Here is a 22,294-nt window from a genome sequence, read left to right as displayed (position 1 = left end):
AGTGCATGTGGCAAGCCATTCCACTTACACAAGATGCGAGGTGGCATATGGGAATGGGCGCATATCGGCGCACTTTTCTAATCGCACTAATTTCGCAACATCGTGTTGGCATTATTTGAGGTGTGTCTTCTCGAAAGTCAGAATGAGGCCATTTGCGCAACTTTGCTTGGCGTTCTTCCCTACTGAACAACAAGCTAATGCAAAGACAACAGGCTAAGGCAATGCTGTCACTGTAGTTCACTCCACATTGCTACCTGTCTTCGGTGCTGATAGGCTTGATGATTGACGGAGATTCGATGTCTCTCTTCCGAATCCTGCCGCTGTCACGACGCGCTCACCTTGTACAAAGAAAACACCGAACAGGCCTAGGGCCTACATTAGACCAACGATGAGCAAATATGGAGGCGTAGCGTCCATGTAAGCTCCAGGGTGTTCTATGTTTTCCTTGAATGGGGTGGCGCTGAGCACCTGAGACAACCACAACTGAGCTGACATCGCGCTAGCGCACGTTCTCTGTCAAATCAATCACTGAGTCGACATAACAATCCCATTGCACGGCTCCTATGTCGTTCGGTGAAACTGGCAGTCGGACTTGTCGCTCCTCAATTATTATCACGCTCACCATGCTCCGCAATCCCTATCTGATCTTTCTCAGTGCCACATTCTTTGATCTCATATTAGCCATCGCGCTCGTATCTCTCTTTGCGACTGCATATCCCGATCGCTTCCGCAGCATACTATGGAAAGAAGGCGGCACCAAAGGCTGGAATTCCGATCCTATCCAACGTGTATACGACTATGCGAACTATCGCAAATCACCACCCATACCATTGATTTGGGATGAAAGGTATCCTCCCACGTCCTCAATACAGCAGCCATTTGGAGGTCTAACACTTCAACCAGCTGTACATTATGCAACCTATGTATTGCCATCATAACCCTGTTCATATGGCTCGTCCGCTTCTCAATCATGTCTTTCAGCAAGCAAACTCTCGACTTCCACTCTACGATCACGGTCAACGCGTTGTACGATATCATACTGGCGGGGCTGTGGATGTATAGTGCCTCGATCCAAAACTCGGGCGACCTGTCAGATCCAGAGCATATCAGTCTCCGGCCTTGGTATCTCGAACGCGGGTGTGCGGAGGCATGGAAGGAAAACCTGTACGGTTGCGAGCTTATGAGATGGTCGTATGGACTGTCAATGTTTGCTGCGTAAGTCGATCTTGCGATTCCTCATGGCAGGTGAGCCCTGGATTGGAACAACCTCGCTGATAACGTTTCTTTCACAGGTTCTGGTTCTTTCTTCGCTGTTCGTCGACCTGCTTATACCGTGCGTACCTGCTCGGGAGAAAGCACGAGCTAGAGGATATGGTGTGCGCTTACGACAACCTCTTGTAGCATGGAACGATCTAGCCACATTTTTAGTGCTGATGGCCGCCTTGAGGGCACCAAAGCTATTGAAATCGGGAAGTGTGAATGAATGATATACTAGTGATGCCGGAACGACTCCGGTGAATGCCGATCATTCGCTATGAAAACTTATGCTCTCTGCACTCGGAAATGAGTTCGAACAAGTGCACTTTTCGCATCGCTCCCGCTGTCATCAACGGCACGCAGATTACCTGCGCGCGATCTGACTCGATCTTACCCCAAGTGTACGTGCAAGCCGAATTGACCAATCCCGCCGTGGTGTCATCATCCAGGTAGGACCTTGCTAGTCTAAACGTCGTGCGCCGCAGTTCACGCAAGCAAATGTCGCACAGGGCGATTATTACTCGAAATGAGCAACCACCAAGTCATCTACAAGCGAACAACTCGCCCTAGCCTGGCAACTGAAGGACGCCAGACGCTCCGTGGCCTGGGTGATTTGCGGGCTCATGTCGGAGCGGTCCGTCCGAAGTGGGGCCAGCCCGATCCAACCTCAACGCCAGCCCTTCCTTCCCTTCCTCTTCACCATCTCATTGCATACGTGAATAACTGGCGTCTTTGTTTGATTTTACACACATATCGAACACTGATATGTCATGTCTATATCATCACTCATGCTACTACAGCGTACATATCGACGTCCCAACTCGAACGCCCACCATGAAGGACGAGATAACACAATAGAGCTTTCAGTAGAAGATCCAAGATCATTGTACTCGGATAGCACTCGTTGTTTGTTTTCATATATGGGAAATGCTTTCTCATCTTCTAAATGCTATTGCGCCATTTTCCTCTGCTGTCCCCAGGCTTCTGGAGGCCCGTACACATGGCCTGTAAGCAACCACGTTCACATCACTAGAAAGAGCAGATCTGGTATTCCTTGCGGAGACATCGGTCAGTCAAGAAACGCATGCGGAGTTTCTCACAAACGTTTGTCGCATTCTGCGCTTTCGAGGCTCATTGCGTCACCGACAAACTATACTGATGGACAAACTCTTAGCGGTGAATACCCTCAACGTCGGTGTCACTCTGGATACTCGTACAGACCCAATAGATCTAATGCCGGTATTTCAGCATCACACTTTCATTCAGGAGCCAGAATGCTTAGTCGGAAGATGTGTGATTTGCGTTAGACGTAGTGAAAGGCCCTCAGCGCAAACGCGTCTGGGCCGATACCCGTCACGCGCTCCACCTTTTTTTGCGAACACATACCGCATAACCTGTGGGCTTTTTGATAGCGCTAATAGTTACTCGCACTTGCGTTTCTGTATTCCCCGCCTGCGCTCAAACTCTTCTCTTTCCAAATCTCCACAACCCCCGCTGCGTCCAGCAACAAGTCGTCAATCTCTCATAATCCCACCTTCACCAGTGATACTGCTAGACACGGCCTCTACTAGCGCACTCTGCGACACCTTTGCGCTTCAGCGACAATACCAGCGTCTGCTATTGTGCAGCGCTGCAACTGAGCGCCAAGGCGTAAACACTCCAATTCACTTCGAAGTCACAGCCTCGCGTTATACTATATAATCGCACGGTACAGTTCTACTTCTTTTTTAAACCATCCTTTCCACCTCAAGTGCAGAACTTCCGACTCACGGCACTGAACAGTCAACCTTTACCTCAACGATACCAAACGATCCACCTTTACCCGACGATACCAAGCAGCCCACCTTTACCCCAACATACACCATGAGCGACAGAGCCAGTCAAGCGAAAGAACGCCAGAACTATGCGCGGAGAACAGTTGATCTTGTGATTGAGTGTCGCAACAAGGTCCCCAGCGACTGTCCCGAGCAGACGCTCATCCTGTCAGACGAGGCTCTCCGTGCGTATGTCAGAGGACTCGAGAAGTCAACATGGGACAATAGGACGGATGTAACAGACTATCACCAAGTGTGTTCAGAGTTCATTGAGAGGCTTGAGATAATTCGTGACGATCTTCCAGCCGACTGGCGGGAGTTCTCAGAGCTACTAAGAGACGCTACAAAGTACCCGGAAGGCGTTACACCCAACACCACTCCCGCTCGTCCGCTGCCACCTCAGACGGACCTTGCCTTGGAGGCTGTCACTGTAGAACCCGTCCAGAAAGATAACGACATTCCCGAGGTTGTCGTCTCGCCACCCGACGATGCTTCCCCGTTGCAGCTTCCTGGTATAGCTATGAGCTTTCCAGCGGTATCAGCAGTAGTAAACCCCTTCGTCGGCCCCGATGGTGCGTCCATATTCAACAAGGTTGATACAGAGGCGAAGCCTGCAGACAAGCCTTTCCCGTCCATTGAAGCCAAGGTACCAGAAAGAAAGCTGGCACCTCTGAAAAAAGGGTCGCGCTCCAAGAAGCCTAATGGCGAGTTGGCGCCTGGCGGTCTTGATACAAGCCCAATTACTGCTGCCGCATCCGTGGAGAAGACAATGCCGCCAGTCACAGCACCGAAACTCGTCTTTGACTTTGGTGCTTCCTCAACATCGTTCACAGCTCCTTCAACACTAGAGCCTAGCTTATCGGCCGAGCCAAAGGAGAAGAGATTACGACACAATTCGACTCCCTCACCATCATCACCCAGTTTCATCAGCAAAGATGGTTCCCCTCCCAAGATCGTTTCGTCACTGGCGGTCTCTCTAGACTCCGTCCCATCGAAGTCCACATCCACTCAGACTGACCTGGCGCCCTCTCCCAACAAGGGTCAGCTGGAGATGATCTTGAGCATTCTGGAGGAAGATAGGACTGCGCGTATCAAGGCTGATACGAAAGTCGAGGAGCTGATGGGGGCCATGAGCCGTCTACAAGCCAAGGTTGATCGACTGGTGGAAGAGGCTGAAGCAAGCCGGGCGGGGACATTGGCATCAACCAAGTCAACCGCGAAATCTCAAGAGCCTGTGAAGCCTACAATGCGTGCATCTGGCTTCAAGTCCCGCGTCAAGGACGACCCCGAGGGCGACAAGGTCGTAGCGCCAAAGCGAAAGTCCACGAACGAGATCGTGAGGGACCTCAGGAAGGAGTATCCTCCTGAGACATCCCACGTCGTCTTTAAGCAGCTGAAGCACGGCTCCCTGCGCCTTTCTGGGCTTCGGAAAGCCCAGCCGGCCAACCTCCAGGCGCAGGTCGAGAAGGTGCTGTGCGCCTTCAAGGTGCCAGCATCTCAGCGAAAGAAGCATGCGGGAATGGTGATCGATCTGGCTAATTTTGGAAATGGCCTTGCTCGCGGCGACGAGCGCTATCTTTCTCTCGACACCAAAGCCAGGGAGGCAGCTACTGCATTTGCGGATGAAAACCTGGCCAACCACCTCTTCAACGACAAAAAGTGGTTGTGCTTCCGCTGCGTTTCTGAGCAGCATAGGCGCATGCAGGGGTACATGGGTGGACGTGTGGTCTTGTAGATAGCGAACTGTGGAGTTTACGTGGGCGGCGTGAGGCATCTAGAGGCACTAAATATAAGACCTGCAGAATGCAATCAATACCCTCACGTTGACATCAACCGTTGCAACGTAATGTCTCTTCCACAGTGCCATGACACGACATCACCAAGCCTTTCAAAATCCAACGCATGAAGCACAGTAGTAACACGAAACATCACCCAGCCAGTCAAAAGTCAACGTTTGAAACAAGTTAACAAGCACATTGAAGTAACTCTATATGGTATCTGCCCTGTCCATCCCATTCCTCCTTCCCTATCCTAGATATTTCATTCCAAACCCCATCATTACATCAATCGCGTCGCAACCAAATGGCAACATGAAAAAAGAGGTGCGGGGGTATTAGGTGCATGTGCATGCAAGCAAGCAAAGATAGTTGAACAACTTCTCAACAAGAGACACTAAACTACGTTGTGGCGCACGAAACGACGACAACAACAAACAAAAATGGTTGGGGAAAAAAGGCAAGTCGCTGCATATATGGGTATATCCTCATCCCATCCCGCTGGAAACACTGTTGTATACGTAAGGAGAAAGGAAACGGTAAAGGAAAAACAAGTGGCAAGCGCTGATGAAGCGTCTTGTGTGTGGGTACTATCTCCGTTGAGGTGTCGTGTAGCTCGCTTCGTCGAGGGGTGCAGGGCGGAGCCAGGACCCAGGGACGAACAGCGAGGTTCGGAGTCACCTGTTGCGGTGCTTTATTTGTTTGTTTCTAAGGAGAGTGTGCGTGGTCGGGCCAGCCGAGGGTGCAAAAGGTGGTATTATGTGCGTGTATGCGCGGTGGAGAGAGTGCTGAATCAGAGTTATCCCCAGTTAGAATCGTCGCCCCAGGTTCCGCCCATATCGCGGTGCGAGACGATGCTGTGCTGGGAGATGTTGCTTGGGCGCCGTCTCATGATGAGACGGGAGAAGCGGTTTTGGTGCTCGTCTTTGGGTGGTGGCGGCGGTGGCTGTTCGAGTTGAACGCCGCGGTGGCTCGAGTTGTTCGAAATATTAATTAGTCTGGGGACATAGCGACGAGAGGTTGGCGTGCTGGGCGCCTGTTGCTGTTGTTGTTGTTGGTGCTGCTGCTGTTGCTGCTGCAAGAAGTTTGGTGGGAGGCTTTGGCGGGGGTAGTGCGCAAAGTTGGAGTACTGCGATGTGGGTACAGAGACCATCTCCTTGGGTTGCTGGTAATCCATGTATGGCGCTGGCTGCTGGTAGCTCAGTAGATCGGGCGTCGACGCGAAGCCGGCGTTTGGCCAACTTTGCTGCTGTGGTTGGAAGCTCTGCGCCATCGGTTGCGAAAAGTCCGTTGGCATCGACGTCATGGTGGTATCGAAAGCACCGAAGCCACCCATGGCGGTTGCCGCGCTCATGCTGTGGTGCATGTCCTGGCTGACCGGCCATTGTGATTGTTGCATATCTTGATGATGCATCTGTGGGGGCTCCACAGAGTCAATGTCCATCATCATGTGCTCAGACGGCAGACCGTGCGAGCTGTGGAGCCTGTTATCGGACGGTAGGCCGTGGGAGCTATGCAATCTGTTGTCCGTCATGAAGTCATTCGACTCCAACTTGAACTCCACGATTTCGCCTTGGCTGTTGTCGAGGGACTCCGGAGCTTCGGGCGTGAGTTCAGTCGTGGGTTCGACGACGTCCTTAACCTCGATTTCGGCCAAGTCGTAGGTGTCCTGCACCAACTTCTCAATGTCGAAAACGCGTGTATCCCATTTGGTCTCGAGCTTATACCGTAAGCGGTTGCACTTCTTGGACTCCCACGCCAGCGACGGCCAGTTCGATTCGTCGCCATGGCGATCGAGCATCATTTGGTTCCATGCGCTGGAGAGTTCGGGTTGCTTCAGCAGACCGAGGATGACGTTGGTGAAGTTCCACTTGGATCCGCCCTTCTCTTCAAAGTGAAGAGCGATGTGTTCGCATCTTTCCTCCCAGGTGGTTAGAAGAGAAGCGCAGAAACCACAGCCCCAGGCGTCCTTGTCGTGCATGACGATCTCGTACTTCTTGACGCATGGCGATGCTTTCCTGCTCGTGGGTTGGCCGCTTTCCCTCGGTTGCTTGCAGTGTTCACAGCCCTGTGAGATGTTAGCCTTGAATCTAGATGAAGGATAGTTCTGACGTACGTGTAGCTTGGTGTGATGCTCACGGAAGCGCTTGCCAGCATGGAAGATCTGCTCGCAGTCGGGACATCTCCAGGTAAGTCGCTGCTCGTGGAACTCCTCCTCGTGCGACTTCCAGTATGGCTTCGACTTGAGAGCCTTGTCGCAAAATGTGCAGGCAAAGTTCTTGGGCGCGGGCGTCGACGTGGTGGAGATTGTGGAGAGACGAGATGATGCGGTCGACAGGCGCGAGGATGCGGCACTGTAGTGTGTAAAGGACGAGTCGGTAGACGCGATGGACGAGCGCGGGTCCGAGAGCATGCTGGGTACTCTGCTGGATGGTACACTCAGGTATGATGACGCGCGGCTTCCGACGGTCGACATGGACGATCGGTCGGCGCCCGACCGACGCATACCATCTGGATACGCGTGAGCATACAACGCGCCGCCAGGGCTGAACGTTGACTGACCTCCATTGCGCGCAACGGAAAGTAGCTGGAGGATCTGCTGGTCATCAAGATGCTTCAGCGCATTGACATGGTCAAAGAGCTGAGGTGCCAACTGGTTCTGGCCAGAGTGACGGGGGGAAGAAGTGACACTCTCGGTCACGCTGCTCAAGGGCGTGGAGCTTTGTAGACTGCGCCGCGCGCGCTTGAACGAGTTGCTCTGCTGAGGGGTGCTGAATTGGTAGAGTTGAGCGTCGTCGGCCTCCATGTTATCTCGATGTATGCGCAATCGCCAGTATCATGCCGGAGATTGGTGGTTCACGGTCCGTCTTGGGCGGGCAGAGCTGTGGTTACTATGTAGGGAGGGCGAGTGCGCGCGAAATGGAAGCGTTCGAGAAGCTTTTGACGGTATACGGATGGGTATAAGCTCAGTTCTTAGGCCGCCAGGAAGACATTGATCGTCCAATTTCCGGGCGGAGACGGACGGCTCTTGTTTAGAAGAGCAACATCCGTGGTCTGTTTCACGGGTTTCAAGAGGGCACTAAGAGGCTGCCTTGGCATGCAGGCACCCAGGCATGCATGCCTCCACACCTGTCTGGTACTAGAGCAAGTGACTATTGCACGGAGAGTTTCCGGCGCTGCAGCAACTCCCTCTAGTGATCAATATTGTCCATGGTGATCTCTCCTTCCGCGATCTCAAATTCTGAACGCGTCGAGCCTCACGATGCTCTAAGGGAGATCGCCGCGCCGGCGCTGCAGGGACCCCCAGCGCTACTAACCTAGGGCCGCATTCTCAGGGGTAATTCAGCAGACCACATGAAACGTGCATCTGCTCGCCATCTGAAAGCTGTCGTACCGCTCCACCTCACTGTCGAACGCGTAAAAGGTATCTGGAGCCGTCGCTTGCATCAGACGTGACATAATCCCAACTCCTCACCCCCACCATCTACGATCCATCGCGCTGTAAGAGAAGTTCGCACTCGGCCATTGGCCCGAAATTCGTCGCAGTATGCGTTCCTGCAAAAGTGCCGTTCTGGTGGCAGTGCTCAAAGAAGTAGGGTGGCCCTGTAAGACACATCGAACAACCAACACTAAAAAGCCAGCCTGAGGCGTTTCGCAGTCAGTTCCGTGAGCAACAACAGGTACTATCGCGATGGCCGCATCGGTAGTTCCGTTGCTACAGCACATCGCGTTCGTTTCGGCGGAAAGCCACCAATGGCGCGTTACGCGTGGTAGCGTGTTAGGCGCTTGTTGCTCACGTCTGTCGTCATCTTTCAGACGCATGTGGACGCGAGATAAGGCAAGGAGTTCTGCAGATCCCGCATAACGTCGAATGATCGCTCCAGCCATGCTCGCGAGCAGTCAAAGTGAAAGTGGCCCTTGCAAGATCTGCTTGGCTGGCAACGGTCTTTCTCTGGGGTACGCGTTGCCGACGAAGGAACGGGTGCTATTTTTGGCGGAGCACCATGGTCCGATCACAACAGGTAAGACGCCTGTAAAACGTCGACCTTCCCTCCTGCTATGACCACCACCTTGCATAAGTCGAAACGCGCCCGCTGTAGAGAGGACTGGCCACCAGTATGATCATCGTGAGTATGAGCTGACCAAGCGGGTGTTCTGCGGCGCAGCTGCCTGTGCGTGCCCAAGGTATCCATCGAGGCTGTGTGCCAGAGTTCATGCAAAACAACTCCTACACCCCGTGAACTTACACCTGCATCAAATTCGAAATCCAGGAGGCTAAGAACCTAGTTGCACGTCTGATTCACGCGCAGAGTCCTTTGTAAGCGACGATGATTCGGCTTCCATGAAACGTGATCAGGCCTCCATCGTGTTTACGCCAAATCGCAGCCTCAACAAAGGAGATAGTCAAATTGCATGGAAGTCTGCATTCATGCTGATCGTGTGTTATGTGGCGGAGCAAACTCCTGCAGTGGGTCGGCTACTGCTTGGTCAGAGAAGAGGCATAGGGCTGAGGCATTCGCACTCGTATGGACATATGATGTCGACGTGCCCAATCAGTCCGCGACACGCCGTCCCGTTGGTTTCTTGCTAACAGAGACGGACTATCACGGTTAGGACAGCGCGATCGAAATCTTGGCTAAATGGATAAACAGAAGTGGTCGGGATGTGGTGGTATCGAATCAAGAAATTCATCTCTTTCGGAGCGCAACCCATGTATCTTGCTCACACAACACACGCGACGACAGTGTCATGTGGGATGGTGGAGGACTTTTTGGCCGAGAACTCAGCGAGGCTTGTGAGTGGCGGGTCACGCGGATAAAGGAAAGCGAGCTGTCTGAAATGAAGCATGTCCTGCTGGTATTCCGGTAGAAGTCGCCAACTGCGACGTTGTCTCAGACGATGCGATGTATCGTGATGTGGAGCGATCTGGTGGTGGAGAGAAAAAGGAATGGTGGCACTTAAGCCACATTTGGCAAGCGCGAGAAGTCGCGTCGTAAGTCGCGTGTCGCGACCTCCAGAATCACGCGTAGTCCAAGCTTGCTCCAACCACGACACTTCCCCGCCATGTGCATGTGCAATTGAACGTATCCAGCCTTGCAAAATTATTACGTCTTTCGATATACATCTTCAGCACTTGCATTACGCGTTTAATACCCCTCCATTTAGGTTTCCTGGTCTACCCCGTCGACGAAGACTTCACGCGGCCTCTACCTACAACCACCATCACATATCAGAACATACGAACCGCCAGCGCCTCTTAACACCCATTTCTACGAGCCCAATCTAGGGACTTCAGCATACACCATGACACCAGCACCAACGTCCCCAACACGCGCGGCAGACGCGTCCGCGAAGCCTCGGCCAAAGCTGCTAGCAGCTCTGCGCAAAACCGTGGACTCTTCAGATAGCGAAGCCGGATCTGATAGTGACGCGTCTGCATCTGAGAATGACACAGCACCCACATTCAGCGCAAAGCCTTCAACAACAACACGTGGGGAGCCGGCGACAACGCAGGTTGACGAGGAAGACGAGAGCGATGGAGAAGACGCATACGAACTCATGAAGAAGAGGCTCGCTGCCAACAAGAGCTCATCGACAGCACAATCGGCCGCCCCGCAACAAGCACAGCAGGAAGCACCCATTGTTGCTACCATCGAAAGTAGCGAAGATGAGGACGCAATGCCTGTACGAGCGAATGCCCGCAAACCAGCCACAACCCGGACGAAGACTGCAAGCCCTCGAGCATCCGCATCGCCAAGCGTACGATCGCGACGATCTTCCCCAGGCCTCTTTGTGACTCCGGGTCCATCACCGGCTAAGAAGCCATCACGGCGATCAGCGAATGCCGGCTCAGACTCCGACGAGTCTTCGCGGCCCATCCATACTACCGACCTGCAAGAGCGGGTACGACGCATTCGAGAGGAAAGGTTGGCGAAACAGCGAGAGGAAGCGCAGCAGGCACAATCTAAGAAGCTCGCACGACGGCTAGCAGATCAGGGCTCTGGCAGCGAGTCGGATGGCGAGAGCGGCAGGCGGCTTACACAACAAGCGAAGCCAACCCGCAAAGCTGGAAAGAAGGCCCTGGAGGCAATGGCTCGCGACCAGCAGCGCATAAGCCGTAACATGCAGCTTACCCATCAAGCCAAGACAAAGAAGCGCTTCACAACCCAGGATCTGTTCAAGAAGTTCAACTACCAAGCGCCCAACGCCGAAGTCGTACCTCTCCCAACGCCAGAGGCCAGCTCGGCCCTTACATCGTCTGATGCAGAGGCAAACCAAATACAGGACACGCCGCCGACGAGTCCCCAAAGACAAAATGCTACGGAGGAAAAGGGTGCTTCCGTAGATCAACAAACATCTACCACGGCGCCCGAAAGCAACATTCAGCCACCCGAGCCCGCGAGAGTGGACAAGGGCAAAGGGCGAGCACCCGAGTTCCAACACTTGCCGGTACATCCTTGGATGAAGCAGGCAGATCCAGTCACTGTGCATACAGCGGCAGTGGAAACCAAAAAGACCTCCGACAATGATATGGTGGAACTTTCGGACTCGGACGATGATGCAAAGGTGGAACAGCCCAAGAGCCGATTCCCCGTCTTTGACCGGTTACCCACAAAGAAGGATAACGAGGCAGGGTCATTCGTACATCTACGTGCTCTCGCTCAGTTGACCAAGTCGCCACCAAAGGGCAAGAAGGGACAGAAGATAGTGACTCGTGGTGAGATGGAATTCGCCCTAGCTCAGAAGGCTCGCCAACAGACTGCGAAAGCCAAAGAGGAGAGAATAGCCGACTTGATCAAGCGAGGTCACAACCCTGAGACTGAAGAGGAGAGGGAGAAGCGCCAAGAGGAGATCGACGACATGGTCGCAATGCTCGAGAAGCAAAGGCAGGAGGACCTTGAACTAGCCAAGATGGAGAGGAAGGAGGCGAAGAAAAACGGCGAGACCATCGATGACCTTCCCTCCAGCGATGATGAAGACGGCGACTATGTCGGCAGCGGCGAGGAGGACGCCTACCAAGAAGAGGACGATGATCAAGAAGAAGCCGAGGTTGTTCTATCAGGCTCAGAAGACGAGCAGATGGAAGACGACGCTGAAGACAATCCTCTCATCGACGGAATGGCTGACGAGGACGACGAGCCAGAGCAGACAGTGCAAGCCCAGAACGTCAACGAGGATGTCGATATGGAAGACGAAGATGCCGTCGCTCCTGTTCGAAGGCAAACTATCAACCGTGCCCGCAACCGGGTCGTTGATGATGACGACGACGACGATGCAGAGGCTGCGAGGCCTGCCACACCCACTCAACCAGCAACTCAAACCGACGCAATGGCCGCCTTTGGGTTCGGCAACGCCAACACCGGCATAGGCCTCACACAGATGTTCGCAGGCACCATGGCCGAGTTGGAGTCTGACTCCCAGCCCGCTGCTGCCATCAACACCGAACAAGACTCTCTAGAGTTCCTACGAAACCTGCCCGACACCCAGCCCGCCGCACACTTTAGCCAGGCATCGGAGTTCGTAGTCCCTAACAGCCAGACTTTCATGTCGCCGCAGAAGCAAACACAGACTGGTGACGAGTCTCAATTCAGCATGGGGATCAGCCAAGTTGTCAGGACTTCCCCCATGTTCTCGCGGACCCAGGTCGAGGACTTTGAACCAACACAGGATGCAGGCTTCTCCTTCTCTCGGTCGCCAGCAGGCCTTGCCCCGCCACCATCAACGACCGATACCGTCATGGTGCCCATTGCCGAGTCGCCAATCAAGCAGAAAGGCAAGCTTCAGCGTGGACGGCGAGAGGCTGCTGTTGAGCTCTCTGACGTTGAAGACGACTTGATCGATGCTGAGGAAGAGAGCGAGGACGACATCCAACGTCCTCCTAAGCTCAGCAAAGATGCTTTCATGAAGTTGCAGCAAGCGGCTAAGAAGGCCAAGGCAGCTGAAGAATTCGACAAGAAGAAGAGTATGGCGAGAGAAGCCGTCATGGAACAAGCTGAGGAGTCTGAGGACGAATACGCCGGGCTCGGAGGAGCCAGTGACGATGAGGAAGGCGAGGAAGACGAAGACCTCAAGGACATGATTGACCACAACGACGTTAAAGTCAACGAGCGCCAGATTGCTGCTTTCTACGCGTAAGTTCAACTCCCATCTTCGTGTCATGTCAATACTAATCCAACGCAGTGACAAGACCAAGAAGGATGACGAAAAGCATCTCGCCGAGCTCTACAAGAAGATGCAAAGGAAGGGTGGCCTTCGCAGAGGTGGTGGCGGCTATGACGGCTTCGACATGTCTGACTCTGAAGACGAGGCCGAGTTGCGCCAGCGCAAGAAGCGCGCTGCATTCCAGAAGCAAACCAACGCTTTGTTGCAGGACCAGAAGGTCAAGGCACTCGCCGACGACGAAAAGAAGAAGGCGTTCTTCAAGACACTGGCCGACTTCGACGACGAAGGCGAGTACGACTATCTCAACATGCCCGAGAAGGAGCCGGACATGAACGACTTGCAGTCGCAGTCGCAAGAGGAAGTGCAAGGCGACGTCATCGCCGTCCCAGACTCCCAGGCCGCCTCCCAAAACCTATCAGCACCAAACAGCCCACTCAAGCGCAAGTCCCAAGACTCCCAGAAGGAGAACCGCCCACCTCCACACATGCGCCGCACAACAGCATCTGAAAGCCTCGCGCGCAAGCCCCTCACCGCCGACGACGTCAGAGACTCCATCTCAGAGCTCATCGAAGACACGCGCATCGTAATCCCAGACTCGCAGCTCTCGGACGCAGAAGACGACCACGAACCCGCCTTCGTCTCCGCAGCGCGCAAACCCATCATCGACCGCCTGACTCTAAGCCGGCAATCCACAGTCGAAGAGTCTGTGAGCGCAGACACCAATCTCGCTTTCCATGCTCCATCGCGCGGGGCTGCGACACCAGGGTTCCGCGTTCCGTCGCTCATACGCCAGGCAACTAGTAATCTGTCTGTCAGTAGCGAGCGGTCTGTGGGTAGCAGTGCGCCGAAGGAGAGTGGGGTGAGGAGAGGAGGTACTGGACGGAGCAACATCCATGCTCAGGCAAGGGAGGCGGAGCGGAGGGCGTTGCTGGAGAAGAAAGAGGGCAAGAGGAAGGAGGCGTTGAGGAAGAAGGTTGAGGGTGGGAGAAAGCAGGGTATGCGGAGTGTGCTTAGTGATCTTGGTGGTGGGTTTGAGTAGGTGCTGCGAAGATGGGTTTTTCCAGCATGTACGCGCGTGGTGTTGGGTGTTATGTAGTGCGCTAGATAGGTATTACTTCGCTGTAGCTTTTTCTTTATACAATGATGCAACTACTTATCTACCATTTCTAAACTTACCTCCACCGCCCATCCCTACTCTCCTCCTTTGACGCCCTCGCACGCACAACGCACCTTCAATTTCTAACTGCTTACCTCTTGCATCCTGAACTGAGTGAGTTCAACCGCTCACACACTAGTTATGCATTATTGAAGAAAGTGTCGCCCTCAGTACTACATACAACATGCAAAAAAAAAAAAACAGCAAAAAAACAGATCAATGGAACAGGCCCCTGCCTCCGCCAGTTCGATGATTCACTCTCTAACGTTACTCGAGCACATCCGGCCAAGGGACGTCTCCCTTGGTCGGACACACTCAGGTGCCATATACCCGCTAAGCAAGCCTAGCAGGTATATGATACCCGACGCCCCTTATGGGGATGAATCTCCCATCCGTTATGTGTCAGTGAGAGGGATCGAACCTCTAACCTAACCCGAGTTGGGTCGGTTGGCAAGTCGTTTGTGTTGTGCCGGACACTTGTTTTGATGGAAAATTGAAGAACTAAGTGGTATATATTAGGAGAGAAAGTGCGGATGAATAGAGTTTAATGTAAATGGGATTCATGGGTGGTGGGAAGAGTGGGTGGCAGCGTTGTTGTGGTGATGGCAGTGTTGTTGTGATGGTGAGAGCGTGTTTTGGTGGAGTGGGAGCTTAAGTGAAGGTGAAAGCGAGAAATGGAGAAAACCACGGAGTTGGCCGAGGGACGTGTGGGGTATGAACACCAGCAGCGAAATCAAAGGATAGAAGAGAAGAGGAAGGATTGACGTGTTGAAGTGAGGAAGCTGAGTATCGAATGTTTAAGACTTTTGACTAGAGGGCGGAGAAGGTAAAGGAAGCATCGCCAACAGAAGAATGAAGCCCTCGCCACCTTGACCAGCATCGGTATCAGATTATACAAGAAAAGAGACTGGCGTATAAAAGCGAGGAAGTTCAGCAACAAATGTGTGAGATGCTTGGCTTGAATGCGAATGTGGTAAAGGAAGCATCGCCAACAGCATCGCCGACAGAAGAATGAAGCCCTCACCACCCCTCACCTGAAGGAAGAAAGTAAACGCAATAGCCAGTTATGCGTGTCTAATGTTACAGTATATACAAGATCGTCTCAGTCATACATCACACTACACACGTTCACTCACCCAAATGGCGCCTCTACATCCTCCTCTTATAACTTCATTCAGCAGATCATAGGGCTTCGCGTTCTTGGCATCATTCTCCACCGCATGGTCCAGGTGCTCTAGCTCTTCATCTCTAATCCGCCGCAACTCAACCACCAACTTGTCCAGCTCGGGTCCCAGACTCTCACCCCGCTGCTCGCACTTCTTCGCCCAGTCTAGCAGCACGCGCACCTGCTCATTGTAGTGGTTGCCGATCTCCGTCTCAACAGCCTCTGTGCATGCCATGGCGGCCTCGCGGCCCATGACAGCGGTGGACCACCCGAGCATGCTGGCGGCGGCGGTCCATATGGGAGTCATGGCGGTGGGTCGTATGCGGTGCTTGGAAATGACCTCGTTGAAGAACTTGTAGTGGCCGGCTTCTTGGTCGTACATGTGTTTCATCAGCGGTCGCAGGTGCGGGTGTGACCGTGTGAGGACGGGCGATTGGGCGGCGTAGATGAGGATGGCGGCGAGTTCACCCGTCTGGTTCACCCGCAGCGCGGAAGAGAGGAACTCCTGCTGCTGCTGCGACAGCGGCCGTATTGGTTTGCCATCTTTCTGCGTCTGCAGTGAAGGCGGTGATTGCGCGGAGTCGGGCTGTGAAGGCGGGGGTTGCGGTGCGGAGGCGGTGCTGGCCAGGCGTGACGTTTGGCGTGGTGGGCATGTGGTACTGGGGGCAAGAAAGTCGAGCACAGGGTATTGGAGGCTGCGACGGGCCACATTGCGCGATAATGCCCGCGGTGAGAGCAGGACGGGAGACATGTTCCAGGCCGGGCTATTGTGTACAGGTGAAGGGGCGAAGCTATTGTTCTCGAATTCAGTGAGTCGGACAATAGGCGGGTGAGGTATGATGCGCTCAAGGCACGCTAACACGACCCACTTTTCAACGCGGCATGGCCTGAGCTCAACGAGCGTTTCCCCGACCTTTGGACTTCCCACGTTCTTCTTTCATCCTCTTCCCCCCTAATCACGCCCAAATTCACTCACGGCACCCTTCGCGACACCGGGTCCGTCTCCAACGCGCCTCCACGATCCAGAAATCACCGCGAAATCCTCGCCAATCCCACCAAACATGTCGGCCGATGATATCGACGACGAGCTCTTCGCCCTCGCTGGCGGTGACGAAGATGCAGACGTCGAAGAAGGCGAGGCGTGAGTACCATCTCTCACCTATCATTCTCCTCCTCTGCCTCTGCCTCGCTACTTTCCCTCGCTCCTCTCCTCTCCGTTCCGCTCCGCTCTGTTCTCCACCGACCGCTCAACCCCCTACCGCAACATGGCGCTGACTCCACGTAGCTCGTCGCCCGCAGCCTCGTCGCCAAACTCGCTGGGTTCCGACGCCATGGACGAGTCGGATTCAGATCGCGACGATGACGTACCAGAGCGCTCCGCAGACGTCCCCTACCCCCTAGAGGGCAAGTACATCGACGAATCAGACAAGCGCCGCATCCTGGGCCTATCGCAGCTGGAGCGGGAAGAGATCCTGGGTCAGCGTGCCGAGGAGATGAGCAGCGCCAACTTCAAGGCTGAGCTCGCCAGGCGCGCCGCCAACGTCCAGAACGACAGGAAGCGCAAGGCTGATTCCGAAGACGCCGACGAGCGCAGGAGCACTCGCCCCAAGGTACAGCCGCGGAAGAACGAGAAGCTCGAGGCATACAAGCGTGAGCGAGAGCAACGTGGCCAGCAACGACAGCGCAACGACGACCGACGCAGTGGCCGCAGGCGGTCCAGCTCGGGAGATCGTGACGGTGGCTCAGATGTCGACGCTGATGGTGAGAGCGACGTGGAATGGGACGACCGAGCACCAGAGAAGGCCCGCGAAGAGCTGCCTGCCACCCTCCGCGATTTCGAGTCGGTTCGTGTTGGTCGCGGGTTCTTCTCAGAAGTCTGCTTCCACCCAGGCTTTGAGGAGGCTCTGACTGGCGCATTCGGACGTGTGGGCGTCGGTCAGGACTCACAACGGCGGACACTGTATAAGATGGCGCAAATCAAGGGTATGCACGACACCGACTGTATCGCAGACTATGCTAACATGTTATCCAGGCTTCTCAGCTGGCAAACCATACGTCTTTGACGGCAAAGACGGTAAGCGCGTCGCGACCGATCAATACGTTATCGCGCAACACGGCTCCGTGAAGAAGGACTACCAGTTCCAATTCATGTCCAACCAGCGCTTCACCGAGAACGACCTCGACACCTACCGGCAATCCCTCATAGAAACCAACGCCAAGGTCCCCACGCAATCCTTCCTCCAGCGGAAATACGACGACCTCAAGGCGCTCCAAAACCACCACTGGACCGACGCCGACATCAGCGCGCGCATCGCAAAGTCGAAGAAGTACGCCCACCTCCTCAACCGCCCCAACGCCGACGCCCAGCCCAAGATCGCAACCCAATCAGAAACAGCCGCCGCCCGCATCGCCGAACTGAACCGCAAGAACCGCATCCAGGAAGCCGAGCGCGTGCGCAAAGCCCAGTTCGACCAACAGCGCCAGAAGAAGATGGAGCAGAAGAAGGAACTTGCTAGGCGCAAGGCCGAAGAAGAAGCTCGCAAGGCCCAGGAGGAAGAGGCGCTCAAGAAGAGCAACAACCTGGATGTTGATGCCCTGTTCGATGGCGATGGCTCCAGCAGAGCTAGCACGCCCAACCCGCAGCAGCCGCAGAAGAAGAAGACGGAGCGGAAAGGTCTGCCGACGTTTAGGAAGCCGAAGATGGATGATGACATCATTGCTAGTATGGATATTGGCATGGATATTGAGATCTGAACGGCCTACTAAGCGTAGGGTCAGTTTTGGTCGGGTGCTAGTGTTGGGCTTTGGCTTGCCTTCTTCTTTTCCAGCTTGATCTTTCTGTTATAGACGAAGACACCAAAAGCTTGCACGTTTTGGTTCTTAGCATTGCGTGGTGTTTGAGGTTGCCGGCTGCCCTGAGACCCATGGGTGAATGAGTGTCTTGGGTATTATGGTGTTTCGTGCCAGTATTTGGTATACATTCTCGAATTAGTATTATATACCAAAGACCTTTATTTTCGAGATCAACTCGTACACTTCATGTCATACCAATAAGACTACATCAAATCATGTCGAACCCCAACTCGAATGCAGAAAACCTTGTAGATTCCACAACACTTTCACAACCGCTACTTCCCCAATATCTACGTCTACGTCTACGTCTCAAAAACTTGTTCCACATCCCCAAAATCGCCGCGCTCCCTACAATCCCAATACCCGTCCTTCCCACCTTTCAACCGCCAAACCTCCTCATCGCCCAACGCCGCCGCCTCGACAGGCCCCACCTTGGTAAACCACCTAGGCTGCCACTCCTGGCCATGTTCCTCGAGCACACGCCTGCGACTCCGCTGACGCTCTTCCAACTTCGCCTTCAGCGCCTCGGCCTTATCCACATCACCGTCTTCCAAGGCGCGCTGATCAGGTCGCAAGCGGGAATCAGTGGGCGCCATGTGGTCTTGCTCAATGGACGTGACTTGGTTGAGTGCAGCAGCGAAAGTGGTAAGACCGTAATGTTTCTCTGCCTTATCGACTAGATCACCTGTTTTCCAGATTGTTTTACCAGTGGGTTGGCCCGCGGAAGTGAGTTGGAGGTCTGATGTCCATTTCCCTATTAGACCCATGGGCAGAACGGCACCTGAAGCGTCGAAGACCTGGACTGAGACTTCTTCTGAGCGGCCGGCGAACATGCCACCTGCTTTGAATGTGCATACGGCTTTTGCGCCGGTGGTTTCAGAGATGATGGTCATGGTGCCAGAGGGTTCTAGGTACTTTTCACCCGCGATGACGTTGCGCAGGTAGGATGTGGCGAGCGTCCAGGAGTAGTGTTCGCCTGAGGCGTGGAGGAAGATGCGAACGCGGCCTTCGGTGTTGATTTCTGCGCTCTTGCCCCAGAACTTTTGCATGGGCGTGGGGGATTGTACAAAGGTCCATTCGTTGGCTTCGGCTTGGCAGGCCATGCGGACGGGGCGGTGGACAACCTTCTCGGCGAAGAAGCGGAAGCCTTTGTCTTCGCGGACGAGCTCGTAGGTTTCGCCTAGCATGGGGTTGAAGGGCTTACGGATGGCGCGGTCTTTGACTCGGGCGTTGCTGAAGGCGGAGATGGCGAAGGCGGCCATGTAGGCGAGGCGCTCGCCGTTGTCTGGAGTTGCGGTTACTGCGGCGTCGAGCAGCTCGCTGTATTCTAGCTGTTCTGCCAGTCTTTGCAGCGCGGATGTGGGCTCGTTAGCTGATACCGGCATGGCAATGGTTGACAAGTCTTTGCCGACATTCTTTCTGAAGAATGCGATGAGACTTGGAGGCTGAACCTTGGGGGCTGGGACTGTGCCCCGACGTTTCACAGGGTCAAGTGGCAGAGGTGTGAGCGACTTGGGACGTGTAGGGAAGAGTGCTGGAGTGGTTTCCCGCGACATGCGAGGTCGGTCCAACATTCCCACACTGCCATTCTCTGAGGAAGACTCCGACTCGCCATCTGAATCGGCATCTGGTGACTGCTCACGTTCGCGGCTGTCCTCTTGACTGTCGCGCCGGATGGTCAGAAGCTGTGACTTGCTTGCGTCGCCATCTGGCGCGTCGAAGAACTCATCTACAGACTCGGCCACTGAGTCGAAGCTGTGCCGTGATCCTACGGCAGAAAGAGGTGCAGCCGGGGGCATTCGTCTTTGTTTGCTCTCGCTAATCAGGTCAGCGAAGTCCCTGACAACAGAGTCTAGGTCTCGAAGTAGAGCCATGCAGTTGTCGTGAACGCTTTCCTCATGTGGAATGCTTGCGGAGCTCATCATGGTGCTCGCGCGTCCATTGCGTTTGGGTACGGCAAGGGTGCCATTACCGGCCGCATTGGAGGCACCAGGAGGGACGGCTCCAGGCGACGCAACTCCTACTTGCGCTGACACACTCCTCTTGCTGAAAATGCCGCCGGATGGACTCTGAGTGCCGGAACTGCTCGGCTTGCGCTTCCAGAAAGCCATCTTCTCAGGGGCCTTTTGTTCTGGGAAGTAGTCACCCGCCTCGTCGTTGGACGGCGTTGGGGAGAGACTATCGCCCATGTTTCTGACGCTCATCGCAGACGATGCGTTGTACTTTGGATCGGTATCCTGAGCTAACCTCCGTACTGCATCCCGTGTACCTGAGACTCTGCCAACCAGGGCCTCGACTCTTGCCCATTCGTTCTCTTCGGCTGAATTCAGAACGTGTGGGAGGCTCTGGTATGGGCTGTCCTGGATTTGCAGAGTTGGTGAAGCAACTGCCCCTCTATCCGAAGCGGTTCTTGAGGCGCGATCGAGCGCGTTCTTCCACATCTGAAAGTCCTTCTCATTATTTGCTCGCAGCTGCCAGATCTCGGCGCCAGAATCGACGGATATCTCGCGTGTCTCCTCGTTCGCGCCCACAGCCGCTAGCGACAAAGGTATGGCTCCTCGCAGTGCAGACGAATGGTCGTTCCGGTAGTAGGAGAGCGTTGAGGATGTGAAGTCCAAGGAGAAGAATCTCCTGGCATAGCCCTGGTTCCTCTTTCTCCTCTTCTTCTGCAGCACTCCCGTGAGAAACGAGGAGCCGGAAAGACTGCCTTGTTTCTGTCCATATTGTGATTTCGGTCGCTCGGCGTAGGCTTGCGGTAAGGATTCTGAGGATTCGATGGGGCCCATCGAGGGGCTTGATTTCGGGAGGCTCGTGGTGCTTGCGCCCGCCATGGCCTGCGCGTAGTGCATGTGATGACCCGACTTGGGCGCCGCGTTGGTCGGATATGTCATGAGGACAAAGGTGGCAGTTTTTGACACGGTCTTGGAGAAGGTGTTATCAAAGACCAGTCCATACATGCCACCCTCGCCTGGCGGTACGTCGTATGTGCCCATGGATACCAAATCAGCCTCGCATTTTCCATGCCAATGCACCTGCCGCAGCCCAATAGCCGCCAGCTTATCTAAAACGACTGTTCTGTCATTCCGCGACGTCGAAGCTCCGCGTCCGCGTGTTGTAGGTGGCTCGAGGGTCGGCGTGCCGGGCCCGGATTCGACGAGGGCAGAGGTGGGCAGCTGGGGAGTTGCGCCGGTAGCTGTGCCGGGGTGCTTGAAGATGCCGAAGTTGAGCGACTTCTTATGGGGTTGGACGCTCCAGGAGATGGTGTGGCCTGACGAGACATGGACCCATCTTACAAGGTACGACTGCCTTCAGTCAGCGAGGAAGCGCGACGTGGATGCTGTACATACCTTGCTATGCACCTCGATGTTCTCCATTCCCGCCATGGCTGAACTCTGCTACTACAACTCTCTTTGTTATGCGTCAAGGTGGTCGTGGGGGTGAATCTTGGTACAAATACGCGGGGTGCAGGCGTGTAGCGCAAGCGTGTATAAATGTCTGGCGGTGGAGCGAATGCAGGGATCGACGGTGACGATGGCGACGATGTTTCCTAGCAGCCGGGCATTTCGGAAGTCGGATTGCTAAGGGTCGGGCGGGTGTTCGGTGCCTTGTCAGCTTTCACGGGCGCGCTGGTGACGATGTTGTCGACTCGGAATGCGGATTGCTGCGAAGCCGAACAGTAGAGCGCCGATCTGGGGGTAATTTGACCCTTTTCTGGCTCCAGACTGTTCAAGAGTACTAAGGGGAACTACCACGTTGCTTCTTTGTAACAGCTGTACGAAAAAATGCAGCGCAACGGGCAGACGATGTTCCAATGCGTGGATGACATGTGTCGACGCGGGCGGTCTACGCGGGCGGCTGGTAGCCAGGGTCTTCAGCCTTACTACGCCATCTTTTCCTCAGCCACGCCTTTTCCACCCATAGCTACTCGACTGACCGGCTTTCTAGCCACACACTTTGCGATAATTACCCGTCTTTCTTCCATCCTGTTTCGCATGCGACGCAGCATGGGAAAGCACGTCTTCGTTGCGCGCACGCCCTCTGACGCATTTCTCATGTGCATCCTGCTTCGGCCGATGGATGTTTTCCTGCTTTCCGACTCCCGCCATCCCGC

General features: G+C 54.6%; 6 protein-coding genes across 6 annotated transcripts; 3 read left to right on the top strand and 3 right to left on the bottom strand.

Annotated features, from left to right (window-relative positions):
- Nucleotides 1-3,120: 3,120 nt before the first annotated feature.
- On the top strand, nt 3,121-4,806 carry J4E78_006718 (uncharacterized protein; the record flags this gene model as incomplete). Its single annotated transcript, XM_049367328.1, has 1 exon — nt 3,121-4,806. The coding sequence occupies one exon, from the start codon at nt 3,121-3,123 to the stop codon at nt 4,804-4,806; it is 1,686 nt and encodes a 561-aa protein (XP_049221075.1).
- Nucleotides 4,807-5,645: 839 nt separating this feature from the next.
- J4E78_006717 (uncharacterized protein) lies at nt 5,646-7,652 on the bottom strand (the record flags this gene model as incomplete). Its single annotated transcript, XM_049367327.1, has 3 exons — nt 5,646-6,914; nt 6,963-7,357; nt 7,409-7,652. The coding sequence occupies 3 exons, from the start codon at nt 7,650-7,652 to the stop codon at nt 5,646-5,648; spliced, it is 1,908 nt and encodes a 635-aa protein (XP_049221074.1).
- Nucleotides 7,653-10,150: 2,498 nt separating this feature from the next.
- On the top strand, nt 10,151-14,048 carry J4E78_006716 (uncharacterized protein; the record flags this gene model as incomplete). Its single annotated transcript, XM_049367326.1, has 2 exons — nt 10,151-12,978; nt 13,028-14,048. The coding sequence occupies 2 exons, from the start codon at nt 10,151-10,153 to the stop codon at nt 14,046-14,048; spliced, it is 3,849 nt and encodes a 1,282-aa protein (XP_049221073.1).
- A 1,235-nt stretch (nt 14,049-15,283) lies between these two features.
- Nucleotides 15,284-16,081, bottom strand: J4E78_006715 (uncharacterized protein; the record flags this gene model as incomplete). The annotated part of the gene is made up of 1 exon (XM_049367325.1): nt 15,284-16,081. The coding sequence occupies one exon, from the start codon at nt 16,079-16,081 to the stop codon at nt 15,284-15,286; it is 798 nt and encodes a 265-aa protein (XP_049221072.1).
- A 514-nt stretch (nt 16,082-16,595) lies between these two features.
- J4E78_006714 (uncharacterized protein) lies at nt 16,596-18,084 on the top strand (the record flags this gene model as incomplete). The annotated part of the gene is made up of 2 exons (XM_049367324.1): nt 16,596-17,313; nt 17,363-18,084. 2 exons carry the CDS (start codon nt 16,596-16,598, stop codon nt 18,082-18,084), a joined length of 1,440 nt encoding a protein of 479 aa, XP_049221071.1.
- A 401-nt stretch (nt 18,085-18,485) lies between these two features.
- J4E78_006713 (uncharacterized protein) lies at nt 18,486-21,566 on the bottom strand (the record flags this gene model as incomplete). Its single annotated transcript, XM_049367323.1, has 2 exons — nt 18,486-21,485; nt 21,531-21,566. 2 exons carry the CDS (start codon nt 21,564-21,566, stop codon nt 18,486-18,488), a joined length of 3,036 nt encoding a protein of 1,011 aa, XP_049221070.1.
- Nucleotides 21,567-22,294: the final 728 nt, after the last annotated feature.

This window comes from Alternaria triticimaculans, assembly GCF_023758025.1.
Source record: "Alternaria triticimaculans strain BMP 0046 chromosome Unknown scaffold_9, whole genome shotgun sequence".
In the NCBI taxonomy this organism is placed as follows: Eukaryota; Fungi; Ascomycota; class Dothideomycetes; order Pleosporales; family Pleosporaceae; genus Alternaria; species Alternaria triticimaculans.
Note: the sequence above shows the minus strand (reverse complement) of the source record. Positions and strands in the feature narration are given on the sequence as shown.